Source organism: Peromyscus maniculatus, chromosome 22, assembly GCF_049852395.1.
Source record: "Peromyscus maniculatus bairdii isolate BWxNUB_F1_BW_parent chromosome 22, HU_Pman_BW_mat_3.1, whole genome shotgun sequence".
NCBI classification, from domain to species: domain Eukaryota; kingdom Metazoa; phylum Chordata; class Mammalia; order Rodentia; family Cricetidae; genus Peromyscus; species Peromyscus maniculatus.
Window position 1 is genome coordinate 54,086,075 of NC_134873.1, and position 15,897 is coordinate 54,101,971.

Genomic DNA, 15,897 nt, shown 5'->3' on the forward strand with positions numbered 1-15,897 from the left:
AACGTATTCTTTGCTCTAAATTTAAGGATGCAACTTCGTGAAAGATAATGCTTTTCCTAGGTTATCCTAGTTGCTAGGTGGAAATGAGGTTTATGCGTAGTCAGTAGCTCGTCAGAAGAGGGTCTTGTTTCCATTGCTCAAAGCACCTTTTTAGAAGGGGAGATAGGCTTAGTGCCTGCCTAGCAGGTGTGAGGCCCTGGGCCCAGCCCTCAGTGTTGACTACTTCAGAATCAAGCCATCGGTCTCCCTTCCTCCTTCCTCTCCTCTTGGACCCCCTCCTTCCTTCGGACAGGGTAGGCCAGACTGGTCTCATGATAGTCCTTTGACCTCAGCCTCCCAAGGGCTAAGATGACAGGAATGGACCACCCTGCCCAACTCACGCTCCCCCTTCTCAAAATTCGACTCATCAAGTTGGAGAGCACCCGTGTGGGCAAACATCTTACCTAAATATCGGCCCAGCCCGACAACACTGGGCAAGGCCTGTGAGCGAGCTCTTTAGGGTCACTGAGATGCACGTTGGATGTAAACGTCCTCCATTTCAAGGACCACAATGAGCTGCCTCAGGCAGTAAAGAAACAGAATACCGTGTGCGCATGCTCCGAGCCATGAAGCAGAAATGGAAGCTGAATGAAAGTTCCTTAGGAGTGGAGCTTAGCCCCAATGCCTATCACCCCTTGTAGGTTGTAAGTATACAATTATGAATTAACATGTTAATTTGATGTCCACCACAGCCCCACAGGTGGGTTTTTATTGACAAGAAAACTGAGGTCTTCTGTGAAGTGAGTTACCCAAGGTCACATAGAAAGGTCAAAGCCTTCATGAGCCCGGTTATCTGAGGGAGGACAGCAGCCCTCCTACCAACAGGCAGTACCCATTGGTACCCAAAAGGCATCCCAGGCATGCCAGAACTGTTCAGAGATCCTAATATGGAGTTCAGAAAGAAGTGCCCTCCTCCCACCAATCGGGAGTGGTGACACAGTCGGTCCAGAGGCTTCGTCTTGGCAGAGTGCGTTAGCTGTGTGACGAGGATCACTCAGTGTGTGACAGGGAACTCTGTTCTTGTGTCTCTCACACTGGGTGCTCCACACCTCCATACCAGAGCCCCAAGGGAACCCTCCTCATAAGCACTCAGGTGTGTCGGTGCAGTCTATGTTGTTAAAGGGAATACACAGACCGAACAATTTGTAAAGAACAGAAATATATGGCTCACGGCTTTAGACTCTAGGAAATCCAAGATCAAAGTGCTGGCAGGTGGGGCTGGAGAGATGGCTCAGCGGTTAAGAGCACTGACTGCTCTTCCAGAGGTCCTGAGTTCAATTCCCAGCAACCACATGGTGGCTCACAACCATCTGAAATGAGATCTAGCGCCCTCTTCAGAATGAATTAAAAAAAAGTGCTGGCAGGTTTGGGGTCGGAGGAGAGCCTAATTTTGTTGAGTCTTCTAGCAGGGAGGGACCCTGTATCTTCTACGGCAGAAGAACAAAGTAGCGCCCACCCAGTCACATCCTAGGTCAGGTCTGCAGCCCGGGCATGTAAAGGGTTGCCTTCGAACATAGAACTGTGTAAGTCAACTTGCCACCAACTGCTAGGTGACCCAAACTTGAGTCTTGGATGCCTCTGTTCAGATGAAGAAGCTGTGTGACAAACTTGTCAGAGAAGGTATGGTGTGCAAATAGGGTCAACATAACTCAACCCTAGAGATGACAAGATGAAACCCCACACAGAAATACTCGCAAGATCCAAGGAGCAAAAGAGAAATCCCAGTGAGTAGGAAAGGACCAATGTGGAGGTCGAGGGAAGAAAACCTCGAGTTACTACATCCTCTCACACCGCCTGAGCTTCACTTTGGAGGTTGTTGGCTACTGGGTCGTTACTTGGGTCTTACCTTCGAACTGTTGGAAATCACAACGGTCCACCCTGCTTCACCCCCAACATTGCCACGGTGGTTTGGGTACACGGGACTGGTGGTCTGCTTTCAGAATGCAGCCTCACGGTGGTCCTGGTGGGTAGAGGGTCCAGGTCTACTGGAAACAGGGCTTTAACAAGGGAAAGTATACCAAGTGTTCCGTCTCCACCAGACGACACTCATGAAAAGAACATCTTGGGGCCTGTCCCTGTGACATTCACACAGCAGAGTCAGGTATGAACCCTGACGTTGACAGCTTGACATTCATTGGATGACTCTGTTCCCAGTATCTCCTTTTAAAATTTCCCCCAGCAAGACCCTTGAATGGAAAGGAGCAATCTTTCTTTAGTGTTGTATAAAATGTGTAATTAGCCTTGTGCTTATCACTGTTGGTATCATTAAGCTTGGAGGCCCAGTTTAATCTGGATTCTGCTCTCTTCTCAATGTCAGCCTGTTTCTGGACCAGTACAGAGTCAGCCTTGTTGATGCAATAAAGAGATTACTCCAGCCCACAGTAAGTATGTTTCTATTTTCTCCTGCATACTGGCTACAGAATAATTAGTCTGTGCACAAAGATGGGGAGAGGAATGGAATGGCAGGATTAATGTCATGTAATACTTTAATACTTATTATGTCCAACTTCAATTGGGTCTTCTGATCTACCAGATTCCTTCCTAATCATAACTAGGAAACTTCTTACCCTTGGCCTTCCGATAAGGAACACTGTGGGTAGTAAAATTAAATGAAACTGCTTCAAAGATAGTGTGAGATGATTTTTATCAAAGAATTTCTGGAGTCTTTCCCTTTGATAACAATATCTTCATATTAAAGTAGAATTATGATATTGAAATTTTTCTGTTGACTTCTGTCATTTAAAATCCCTTCAGTGGTAACCTTTGCCGTGGGGTATTTATTTGTAGCATGAGAATACTTTTTTCTTTTTATTTCTGTTTATATCAAAGAAAAAAGGACTTCCAGATGAATCTGTGTATTAAAAGTTCTTTGCTTTAAAAGGAAGCCATTATTTACATATTATAAATATTAGGTCACAATGAAGCCAAGCATGGCATAAAATATTGTGCACATTTTTACATTTATATATCCATTTATGCCTGTGAGTAAATTACAGAGTTTGTATCCACTCTTATTTGGGTTGAACTGTTATACTAGGCTAGGAGGTCCTGGAGACTAAACAGAGAGTTAATATACATCTATTTAAAGTCAGAAAACGAGTTTAAAGCTCATGCATTAAAAAAAAAAAATCTTGTAAGTATGTAAGACTCTTTACTGTGCCACAGGAATTTAAAATAGGCTAATGGTCTTAGTGTAATCGAAGATAAGAACTCACAGTTATCTGATATGACTTCTGTGTGTGTGTGTGTGTGTGTGTGTGTGTGTGTGTGTGTGTGTGTGTGTGTTTTCTAAAGTTTTGTTTCTGAAGTCTTTTGTGAAAGACTCTAGCCTTGTGACCTCAGTGAGACTTATAGACTAATACCTTTCAATCTTCCTTTTATATCTTTCTCACTCTGAAGGCTCCCAGAGCAATTTGATAATCATCCATTGCCTTACACTATTGCGTTTTATTTTGTTATCTCTCTGTAGTTCAGAAACTTTAAATAGGCCTCTCGGAGGAGTAGCCGCAGCTTTGGAAGTGGCAATCAATTCAATTAAATTGGCCTTCTCGATTCCGCTTGTGAAGTGGAGAGCAGGGTCTCGAGGCGAGGAAGGGGCATGTGCCAAGCCGCTGCTGGCCGCTGCCATGGGGAGGAGGCCGCCCAAGTTGAGGGCAGCAGGAGGAATGCCCGGCCTCTCCTGGGCCTCTTCATCTCCCCTGTTAGCCTTGGAGGACGCCTGCAAGCATTTGCAAGACCGGGATCCTCAGGGAGGGCACCGGGATGCTCGGCTGCAAAGACGCTCTGAAAATGTCTCCTACATCAACACAATGCTTCCAAGGACTCCCGGCTCTCACACTGCACACACAGCACTTCACTCATCACCCGCACCCCTTCAAAGCCTGTTGGTGGCAAATACTCCGTTTTGCAGCAGATTTGCATGATTTACAATAGGAAACGGCCCAAGCTATGAATAGACCTAAATGCAGATTGGACTGGAATCTCTCGAGGCTCTCTGTACCAGCTGTTAAACCCTGAACCATGCACTTCCCTGTCTGAAGTGTGGTTCCACACAGCAGCCCCCTCTGAGCCAGGACAGCAACCCACTGCCTGACAGCCAGTTCTTAACCTTCTGGCAGGGACGGATAGGGCCAAGCCCTGGACCAGGTGACACTCCACATGCCACATGCTGAGGCTGAGGCCAAGCCCGGCCTGCAGCATTAAAATCAGGAGTAGGACACCTGACTTAGACTCCTCACAGGATTGCTGGCACTCAAGGCCACGGACTGTTCTAGTTTAAAGTTCAGGGAGGCCACGATCAGAGAAGAAGTCTGAATAATGAATAGCATATGGACATATTGAAGCTGCCACTCAGAATCTCGGGTCTGTGGGGGCTGGGGACTTGCACCCAGAATGCTGGAAGGCATTTAAAAATAATTGGATAATTTTTACTTACTAGCCACCCGGATTGATAATCCTCACCAAGGCAGCTAGGGGATGTGGTGGCAAATGCCTATAATTCCATTATTCAGGGGGCTGAGGGATTGTGGTATTGTATTCCCCCAAATACTGTACATGCTAATAAACTTATCTGGGGTCAGAGACAGAGCAGCCACAATATTAAACATAAAGGATAGGCAGTGGTAGCACACGCCTTTAATCCTAGCATTCCAGAGGCAGAAATCCATGTGTTCAAGGATACAGACAGGCATGGTGACTCATCACGCCTTTAATCCCAGAAAGCAAGGCTTTAATCCCAGGGAGTGGTGGTAGAAAGTAGAAAGGTATATAAGGCGTGAGGACCAGAAACTAGAAGCATTTGGCTGGTTAAGCTTTTAGCTGGTTAAGCTTCAGGCTTTTGAGCAGCAATTTAGCTGAGACCCATTCTGGATGAGGACTCAGAAGCATCCAGTCTGAGGAAACAAGACCAGCTGAGAAGTTGGCCAGGTGAGGTTAGCTGTGGCTTGTTCTGGTTCTCTGATCTTCCAGTTCACCCCAATACCTGGCTCAGATTTATTTTATTAATAAGACTCTTTAAGATTCCTGCTACAAGGGATTATGAGTTTGAGGGCAGCCTGGACTCTATGGCAAGTTCAAGGCCTGCCTAGACCACATGACAAGACAGTAAGTCTCTGTAACGGCAGCCAGCTGTTGCCCTAGCAGCCTGTTGAGGTTAATCCAGGAGACAGCGGTCCTAGGAAGAAACGGCAGGCTGGCTGACGGTGTGCCCAGCTGCAGATCCAGCTCAGCAGTACCAGGCCCTGAAGCCTCCTGCCACGGCCCCTTTTGCCCGCAGTGAGGGGAATATGCAAGTTCACCCACACTCAGCTCCGGGACCCAAAGTCCCACTTACCAGGGTTGGCATAGTTAGGCTCTGGGAATGGAAAGCGTAGGCTCACATCTGGCCTCTATGGCTGGTGGTTTTGTCCTCTAGAAACCTCTGTTTCTCCCCAGTCTCTTCCTGAAGAAGGAGAGGAGCCAGTTCTTCTGGGCGGTGCATGTGAGTGCTCCTCTCCTTGTGGATGGGGATGACCTGGGGACTTTCAGACCGCAGCAGGGACAAGGTCAGAGGAGGCGCTTTCCGAGCACATTGAGAAAGGCTGGCCGGAAGGAAAGATTCTTTTCCTGATGCAGACTTCCGGGATTTCTGCACCTAACCGTCCGCACCTGCTGCTTTCCTCGGTGGCCCCCAGTGCAGCAGACACTGACTAGTCCCAGGGGAGCGCCTCCTGAGGGAAGAGGACACTTTTTATACATACAGCCCCTCTAGGTAGGAAGAGAGCCAAGGCTACATCAGTGGGAGTTAAATCAATTGCAACATGAGTGTTTGGGTGTCAGACCCCCGAGAGGAGCAAACTCTGTCCTTTTGAGGTGTGTCTTTACTTGATTTCTAATTCGACCAAATCAGCACCTGGGGGTCAGAGGGTCTAAAAACAAGTAAGACGGACAAAGAGGGCGTCTTTCCCTGCTGCTCTGTTTTTATGCTCAAGGAGTCATAGATGAGGGGAAATAGAGTCTGGCCTCTCAGGTGGGCCCCTGGCTTGTCCCAACAGCAATGTCAGATCCTAAGGCTGACCTCAAGTCCTCAGCCAAATAGCCCCAAAACCTGGAGAGTCACCACGCCAAGCCCGGGCTTCTATCAAGGAATTAAAAAAAAAAAAAAAATGCCACCAGCCTGAAACGGACGTTTTCTTCAACTCTAGGAAAACTACATACACAGTTGGCTTCTGTCAGAGTACTTTTAGGAACTCTCTAGAAAAGAGAGATATTTTTTTTTAAATCCCTGTCTTAACCCCCCCCCCCAAGGAAACCCTGAAATCGGTAAATTTTACTCATCCCAAGAAGCAACATCTCCACTTCTCTGCCCTGCTGATAAGTGGTTTCTCGTTGCTAATGATTGACGGGGTGACTGCTCATGGCCATGTTCCCTAAAGTCTGTGACAACAGCAATGTCCTATATCAGAAGACCCGAAAGCAATTTCAAATCTGGCCAGAGCAGCCTGCAAGCTGAACAGCAATGACAAACAGCAAATGACATCTGCTAATATTCCTCTAAAGTGGCCGTGTGTCCCAGAGGGGAGCCGGGGCTGCGAGGCAGTGGGGGCTCGCACAGGACTGCAAGGAGGGGCAGGCGGGACTGCCGTACAGACAGCGCTCCAGCTGGTTATCACCACCTGCCCATCGTCCGCCGCTCAGAAACATCACATGGAGTAGAGAGGGCCCTGCTGTGCAAGCCTGCTGACCTGGGTTCAAACCCCTGGAACCACCGTGGGAAGAGAACACCAGAACGCCATCTCCTGACTCCAACACATGTGCTGGAGTGCACACACAATAATAACAGTAATAGTAATCATAATAGAAATAATAATGAAAAATAATCCTTTACCTGTCGCTGTGAAATTAATATAACCTCCTTCAAAACCTTCAAAACCCTGCAGTCACAAGATCCTAGGAGCCCTGCCTATGTTCAGGAAGCCCTGCAGTTGAAAACCACCAGTCCCCATTTTAGAAGAGCAATTTCTTCTTATTGAGTGGCTTCCTCATCTTTTTGTTAAATCTAACACCTCTGTTTACATCGGAACAAACCGCTGTTTTGTTTGTTCGTTTGTTTGTTTACCTCAGGGAAATTGCTATGTGTGAGTGACTGAAGCCATGGTGAAAACCACTTGGGTTCCTGCCTGCTGGCCAGGTCCAAAGCCCAGCAGTTCTTGGTGCAAAGCTGCTCAGCCATCCCTTGCTGACCTGCTGGTAGAAATGGGATGTAACAATAGAGAGCTTCTAGAAGCTTCTAGAAGGTTTTAAGGCCCTCAGCACACAAGCCCAGCCCTGGGAAGTTCTTTTCTAAGGGCTTTGAGTACTGTTTCAGTACCCAAGTACATATGCAGTACTGTGTGCTCTTTGAGGAGGACCAAGATATGAGGTAGATAGATTCTGGGGCACCCAAGAATTGAAGATCTGTTTGTAGAGATGTGCTGCACCCACAGAGGTCCGTGCAAAATACAGCCTGGTGTGGTTCTTAACAGTTGTATGAAGCTTTTGAATTTCTGTCTTCAATAGAATACAGGTATATCCAGGTAGCCCGGACAGTTGGTAAGTTCAAGGCCTGCCTAGACTATATAACAAAACACTAGTATACAGGAAATACTCCATAATGATGGCTGACCTTTTCTATTGTTCGAACCCCAAAATGCTTGCTTGATATCTTTTGACATTGCAACATGAAGTATTCTTCTACAAAATTTACACTCACGAGCTGCACCATCAAGTCCTCCACCTCAAAAAAGTCTCATAATATTTTCCTTAAGTTTATGGGTTTTTGTGATGGGCTACATTCAAAAGCCATCCTGGGCCACAAGCTGCCGCATGCAGACCACGGGCCACAGGTTGGACAGATGGTTTCATTTCATCAGATACTTGCTAAGTAACCGTGGTCTGCCTGGCACTACGCTCCGGAGCGTGGAGATGAGACAGAGAGTGAGGAACCCTGTAAGGCACGATAACAGAGCAGAGTCACACAGGAGCCACTGGCAATTATAACACAGCGTGGCCAGGAGAGAGGTGCCAGGAGAAAGCACAGGGTGACTGGAGGCCTTGGAAGGTTCACCTAAGAGGCATTTGTATGTAACTCCAGAGGTATCAGAAGGATGAGCTGTACCTCAAAGGGAGGGAGAGAAGTAGCGTCTATGGAGGGAACAAGGATGCTCACACAGGAAGTATGGGAAAGCACGCTGCTTGCCTACAATGTGCTCTGTCTTGAGTGTGTCTGTCTGCTTTGGAGCTCAGGCAGAGGCCGGAAATGAAGCTAAAGAGTTGCTTTGGGGTACCATTTTGTGGTGAAGAAACAGGGCCTTATCAGGTAATAGAGAGCCACTGAGTGTTTATGCACAGTGGCGTGGCCACTCAGATACTGCCAAGGGGGCCCGACTGCAGTCAAGGAGTGTTTGAGAAAAGCCAAGTTCCTCAGGGTCCAGCATGGACCAAGTTCTACCTCTAAGCGCTGATGACACCAAAGAAGAAAGTATGGAATGGATGTTCACTTTCTTCATGTCTCTTGGACGTTCAGCATGGAGCTGGGAGCAGAGGATGGAGTAAGAAACGATATAACCCTACCCCAAGGAAGCAAGCTGCTGCAAGAGGGTGTGTGAAGAGAGCAAAGCCGTGGCGACCCACGGAGGCAGGGGGTGGAAATGACCGCTTGGGGAGGGACAGAGAACGTCAGAAAAGGTATCAACGGTGTCTGACCTGGGTGCTGAGGGATGAGGAAGAGTTTACCAGGGAGACGGAAAAAGTGAGGTAGGAGAGGCACTGTAGCCCGGGGGAGTGTCTGCAAGTTTAAAGGCAAGGGGATGCGTGAAAGAACACATCAGCTGTAATTAGTTCAGTTTGACTAGAGCGCCAGGCGAGCAGGGGAGGGCCAGAGATGCTTGTAGATATGGTGTGAGTCAGGTCATATGGGGGCTTTGTCTGCCATCCCAAGAAGTCAGGACCCATCTCGGGCGTTTCCCAACCCTGTTTAATTGGAGAGACTTTTCGGTCAAACTGTCTGGCCGGCATCTCACTTAAAGAGACGAAAGTAAGGTCAGGTGTAGCTCAGTGCTAGAGCACAGGCCATTCACAAAGCCCTGGGTTCCAGAGCGAGCACCACCATGAAACAACCAAGGGTAAGCTAGGATGGAAAGCACTGTGCTCCCAGCCCTGGCCTCCTTTTATCCCTTCAGGACCCCCTCAAGCAGTTCAGAACACACTTGAAGGTCGGGGGACAGGGCTTTGAGGTCTTGAAAGACAGTGCCTTACCAGGTGTGGTGGCACAGGCCTCTGGAAAGTGAACACAAGGGGAGATGAGGTGGGGCTTGAAACCAACATGAGCTGTGTGAGACCCTGTGAAGAAAAGGGAGAAGAGAAGAGAAGAGAGGGAAAGTGGAAGAAAAGGAGAAAAGAAAAGAAACCAGTGGCGATGCTCTGGCTCCCAGGTTTCCAGCTGGGAACGAGTTTGGGAACAAACCACACCACACAGGTCCTCGGCTCTGTGTGTCTGGACATGTATGTGAGAGGGTGGGCTGTGATGGCTAGTGCTGTGAGGATGGTCAGGTTTGGAGCCCAGGGTTACGTTCCCCTTCAGACAGAATGGGTTAAGGATATTTTCAGAATACCCACATGCTGAGATGAGTAGGCACCCGGAACGATGGGCGTGGACCCTTCGCAAAGGGGAATGCCACACTTACGTACTCGGAAATTATTGACACTTAAGTGATAGTTGAAGCTGTGGACTTTGGCACAATTGCCTAGAATTATACAGAACGCGAAGAAACAGTAGACAGAAGCCGGGGAGCCTCTGACAAAGAGCTAGTGGGAGAGGAGAAGCCGGGAAAGGGGGAGGAGAGAGAGAGAGGGAGATGAGAGAGAGGCCAGAGAAGAAGTGGGTGAAGGCTACATCTCAGAAACCAGGTAAACAAACCAAAAATAAGCATAAGCTTGAACATGTAATCGGTATTTAATAATTGGTTGCCTGGAAGAGGGAGGAGGCGAAGGCATTTGAGCGGCATGGCACATTTCTTTCCTAAATAAAGCTGAAGCACCCTTATTTTCCCACAAGTATGACCCTTTAATACCTGAGTATGGAGCAGCCTAGCAAAGGAACAACAGCGCTGCTCACACTGTAAACAGTGGCTTGGTTGCTGAATGGAACTTCTCTCCCCGTCTCTCCAGGGATAAGTGAATTCCCTCGGATTTCTGCCCATCAGCCCAATTTTACATTCAATTGAGTGTTCATTCTGAGTTTTAAAAATGACTCTGTGGCTGAATGCTTAGAAAGTTGCACTTTGGTAAATTGAAAATAATTTTCCTAAGGTAATGGGCTAATTTGAAATCTATATTGTTTTTCTTGGTTTTTTTTGTTTGTTTGTTTTTCAGCCTAAATTGTAAGGCTGTTGTTGTACTCCTCCACAGACATGCTCTGCTCCTCTGGGGACACTGGAAGGCAGGGTGCCTTGAAAACCACCCATTACGGCATGGGGCAGAGACTGGCAACCCGATGGGGCTCTGGATCTGTCTTTGAATGGACGGGTGGTGTACTATCACCCTCCAAAACGTTAATCCACGTCTCAAAATATCAATATTCAACAAAACAAAAAACAGTTTAAAGCTCATAACTAATTCTGTACCAACACTGCTACTCCCTCCTGCTCTTGCGGGGAGTGCTGGGTTGGCAGATGGGTGCCCTCTGCAATCCCTCCCTAGAGCTGGCTTCTGTAAAAGCCCCTTGCAGAAAATCTCTTCAAAAGAATAAGCAATAGAATGTGGCTTTCAAATTCTCCAAGACCGGTGTTTTTTTGGATTATTCAGCACCTGGATTTAGTTTATTCTCTCCACAAATATTGACTGAGTGCCTACTATCTGCTAGGCAGGGAGGTAGTGCGGTGCATAGAGCACTGGATTGGAAGACCCTGTTGTCATGGAGTGTGCAATCCAGCCAGAGGAGCCAGGCAATAGCAAACAAGGATGTAGCGTGTGTCTGTGATGATAAGTACTGAGAACCAACCGGGGGCTGTAACAGTAGTGGAGCGGCTTTCGAGGGGAAGGGGGCGTGCTTGCTACTATTCTGGATATATTTGTTAGTGACAGACGGTAAACTGAGCCCTAAGCAGAGGAACGAACGCTTCTTAGCCTAACCACCCACTCCCAGCCCACTAGTGAGTGGGATGTGGGAAGTATGCACTTTGTGAATGCCAACATCAGCCCAACCAAGAATCCTGTCACCCTGAAACACTATGATATATAGCTTAGATAATAGCTGTAAAGAATCAACTCCTCAATTGTAACTGTGTGGCAATCTTTGCAGGTGCAAACAACTTCCATTATTCAAAACTCCAGAATGGCAACCAGTCCTTTGAAATGACTGAAATGACCTACTGATATTTCCTCCTTTTTTTTCTTAAAAAAAAAAGAAGAAGAAGAAGACTCATGTTCTCCCGCTGAGACCGTGTATTATATCTCGTTTCACATAAAAATGAATTTTTGCTGCTAAGTTTGAAAACTGCCTGAAAATAGCAATTAATATTGGAAAAGCTGACAGAACCTTAAGTATAGTGACGTGATTGGTACCACTGTAATTATGTGCCTGTGTGTGTGTATGTATGTCTGTGTAAACACAGTGTGAAACACACTTGCGCCCAGAGCAATGTATCGGTGTATTCTCTTACAGGTGAACGGGGTGGGGGTGAGGATTCTTGTAGCACCGTTGAGTAATACAGATTTTTCCTGATCTTACGTATCAATCACCTTGCTTTTTCAAATCATTTTTTACATTCACTCCATTTGAGCCTCACAGCTTGCTGGAAGGAAAACAAACAAATAAACAAACAAAGCCATGCGGCTTGGTTCTTCCCATTAGATGGACGAGTAAACTCAGCAGGTCAGCTGAGTTGGGGGAGGAGGCTGCAGGTTCTTGTGTGCAGAATCAGGGGATCAGACGACACCATCTTCAACATCCCTTCCAGCTCTTGGTTGGATGGTGTGGTTCTGGTCGTCCTAAGATGCCGCAGCTGTTTGATGGCGAGGATCGGTGTTTAAGTCCGGGATTCTTTCCACCCCATGGTTCCTACTGTTTTTCAAACCTTCCCCTGTTGGTTTACTCCTCTGTAAAGTGCAATGTCTAATCTACAAGGTAGTGGAGAACAGCGTCGAAGGGACTAAAGAGCGTTTGCGAAGCAGCCAGCTCAGTGGTAGGGGTCATCGGTGTCGCCGTGGCTAATAGGGAGACAGAGAAATAGAGAGAAAGGGCACCCATGCTGAAGTCAGGATGATGAGCTTCTAATCAAATCTGGGTTGTGTGTGTCCTCTTGGCCAGTTATCCAACTTTCTGAGCATCCCTGTAAAATGGACCTGAGGATACTTTTACAGGTTGGAGACTAGAGATGATGTCTGTGTAGATGATGAGCCCATTGTCTGACACACTACCGTACCAATAAATGTCTGGTAGGTATGAGTGAAAACTTTCTGTCATAATAAACCAGAATAAGTTAGGCATGGTAACTCATGCCTGCAACTGCAGACCTCAGAAAGTAGAGAGGCAGGAGGGACACAAATTCGGGGCTAGCCTGGGCTACATAACAAGACCCTGCCACAAGCAAACAACAACAAAAGGAACTGGAATGTATCTCATTCCCTCAGAGCCTGGGGTGGCAATTCGATGACAGCTATAAGCATGGAATTAACAGAAGCATATAGGTATCTGTTTTTGTTTAATGGGGAGAAAAATAAGATTGGGAAACCTGGTCATTCTGTATACATGTCAGGGCAAGAGAGAGTCCACACGCACCCAGTTATTAGTAAAGGGTCACTGTGGAATGTCTTGTCACACGGCCTTCTGAAGTCCACTGGACATTTTACTCAGGTCCTCCTAGGGCCCAGATTGTGTGGCTGTTTAGAAATGCCTGCCTACTACGTACGTGGTACCACTTTCATTTGATTGTTGTAGAGTCGCCCTGTTAGAGTGGACCTTTCTGAGGGACTCACTGAAGATGGGAACCTAAATTTTGGAACCTTGTCCCAGACCAGGAAAGTCACAGAAAAGGCCAGGGACAGGGCTGAAACTTAAGACCGCTCCAGCATGTATTGTGGCCACCACTCGATGAGTAGCTCAGCACCTAATCTTCAGGGTGTAATCAACCAACTGTAGAGACGTCGGTTACCATGTGCTCTGGAACTGTGTTGGGAGGTATGAAGGAGTCATGGGCGATGGGAGCCACCCCAGACTCTAATATCCATGTCATACATTGTCTAGAATGGCAGCTCCCAACCACATTTTGTTTATTACATATGCATTATTTGGAAATAATACAATATAGCACGGCCATTTGAGTATGAGATATTCTTTTCTTGATCTGCCCTTGAATGATTCTCCCTGTGAGTGTCTTTCCTGCTTAAATGTCTCCAGAACAGTTAAGTTTCTGTACCTTAGAGGAGATGAATGCTTTGACTGCATGTCTGCTGTGTTTGGTTGCCTTCCAATTTTAAACTGGGTGAATTTTTTCTTTTTTTTTTAATGTTCTAGGGGAAAGCAATGGTATTTGCCCCACGCCGAGGGAATACATTCAACCAGTTTTGCAATCTAGCTGAAAAAGCCGGGTTCTCTCTCCAAAGACGTGAAAATTATGATGAACACATTTCAAACTTCCACTCCAAGGTTAGTTTTCTGCTTGTGCTAGATAACACTTTAATCCGCATTGCATTTTTGAAGAGATCATGGTCTTTTTGGCAGGTAACCTAAATATTTGATTAAAGTACTCTTTAGGTGAGTTGCTTCCACACAGCTATTTGTATCTGATTATTTTGTGTGCTAAAGCCATCTTTTATCTGTGCATGTCTGGGAGGATTTTACAGAAACCATGCCTGTTTACCCCTTTCTCTGAAACAAACTAATCTTTTTCATTCATAATGGACTAATTTGTAAGATGCAAGAGGAGGCGGCTTAGAATGAATGACAAAATGCATTTGTGTTCTAATGAAAACCTTCGGCTTTTAAGTAGGTTAAACGCTTAGCTGCGCTGAAATAAATAGAAGGTGAATGTCTAATTGTATCATGTTGGACTGTAAATCTTTATCTCTGCTTGCTTTATGGCTGGGTCAGTTGACAGTTTGAGACTGTTAAATCTCATACAGAATTTCACAGTTGTGAGGTTAGATGTCAGGATGAGGCGCTACAAGATTTAGGTCAAAAGCACTTATCTGAGAGTGATTTCTAAGCCTGCTTACATAAAGCAATGTTATCAGCCTTTTTATTATTTATGGGCATAGGGCAATATAGGACACCAAGAGGCGAGTGTTTCATGGAAAAGTTTTTAGGATTCTCATGTGGGCTGGTGCCTGTCACAGGGACTAGCCTAATGCAGATTTCTTGTGTAATTTTGTGGCTTGCAGAAATCTCCCTTTGCTGAGCTCATCCGCCCATGGTGAGAGACCCTGACTTGGCGTGCTTTCACAAGCCATGACTGCAGAAAAGGAAAAACCTGACCTTAATTTTCTCCTGAGACAATGTGAATAGCCTTCTTTATTGCTCAGACTGGTGATATAATGTTGAAATGGGTTGGCTCCTGAAAACTTATATGCAAAACGGGTCTGATCTTCCAAGCAAGAGAACGGTCCCTTCTCTTTTCTCACTTCCCAGAAATGGGTTGCCTTCTCTGTGTCTCTAGGGCTCCCTGTAGCCTATGTGTGGAGGTGGGAGTGGATGATGCTTGGAGAGCTGAAAGTTAATGGCATCCTCTCACTGGCAGAATCAGACCCATGGCTTACAATCAGAAAATAGGAACCCAGTGACAAGTTATTCACATCTTACCTGCTTCTCCAGAATGATGCCTCCTGCCCCCTCCCTTACCCTGTCCCCAGAACAAAAGGAAGAGCTTTGGGGGGGGGGACCCGATGGGGAGAGTGTCTCTCCTGGCCTCCTGAGTGCCTTCCACCAAAAGAACGAGGTGGCCTTCTCTCCAGGGTCAGGTTGGAACTACAAGGATCAGCTGACGCCGCTCTGATGCCGTGACATCGACTTGCCCCCAAGAACCAGAGATGCTTTTAGTTTCTCAGTGACAGCTTAGGAGATCGAAGGTGTGGGTCTTTCCACCAGCAAGGATGTTTGGCACCGTCCCCCGAGACCCCTTGTCTCCTCTCTGAAACATCTGAAGTACGATGGGACAAGCAAGGCCCCTGAGTCCTTGGTACCTCTCCTTTGTCTAGAACCTGAGTGTCAGACTCTAGCGGATGGCAGCCCCTCCTCTGGTTTCCAGGGCTGCGCCCTATCCTGCCAAGCACAGCACATTCAGGAAAAAACCTCTGAACATGTTTCTAGCATCTCTATTGTGTACTGTGCCCAAGTAGTACTCAGTAGGGCACCACTGACTGACTGGCCCACACATAAATCCATCCCTTTAAATAATTAAGTGGCCTTAGGTTTCCTTACAAGTCAAATCCCTCCCCTTGCTGACAATGGGCTCACAAGTAGTCTTCCTTGTGGCTGTGGGGTGAACCTGCATGAATGTTTGCAGGAAGTAGAACCCAGGCGCCGTACTATGCAGTCCTGGGTCAAAGGCATAAATAAATAAATAGGACTCCGTGTGTGTGTGTGTGTGTGTGTGTGTGTGTGTGTGTGTGTGTGTGTGTGTGTTTAATGAGAACTGTTTCAATTAGTTTGACATCCTGCTTCTAGCATAAGGATGCTCATCCCTTGTGTCCCTTTTTCAGCAGATTCACACACCCCACACAGACACAGACACACACACACACCAGCCGGCCAGGTGGAGTGAGTAGGGGACGCCCCTGTGCCTGCTCACTGAGCCCAGGAGTCTCAACCCCAGCCTTGAGGCCAAAGGCAATGCCCTGTGCCTG

General features: G+C 47.0%; 1 protein-coding gene across 4 annotated transcripts in view; it reads left to right on the forward strand.

Moving 5' to 3' along the window:
- The window catches only part of Camkmt (calmodulin-lysine N-methyltransferase), a 371,202-nt gene that overhangs the window by 351,281 nt on the left and 4,024 nt on the right, over positions 1 to 15,897 (forward strand). For all 4 annotated transcript variants that reach the window (XM_006986501.4, XM_076558921.1, XM_016005050.3 and 1 more), the window contains 2 exons: positions 2,357 to 2,420; positions 13,571 to 13,702. In XM_006986501.4, coding sequence (XP_006986563.1) covers positions 2,357 to 2,420; positions 13,571 to 13,702 — 196 coding nt within the window. The remainder of the gene's footprint in view (positions 1 to 2,356; positions 2,421 to 13,570; positions 13,703 to 15,897) is intronic.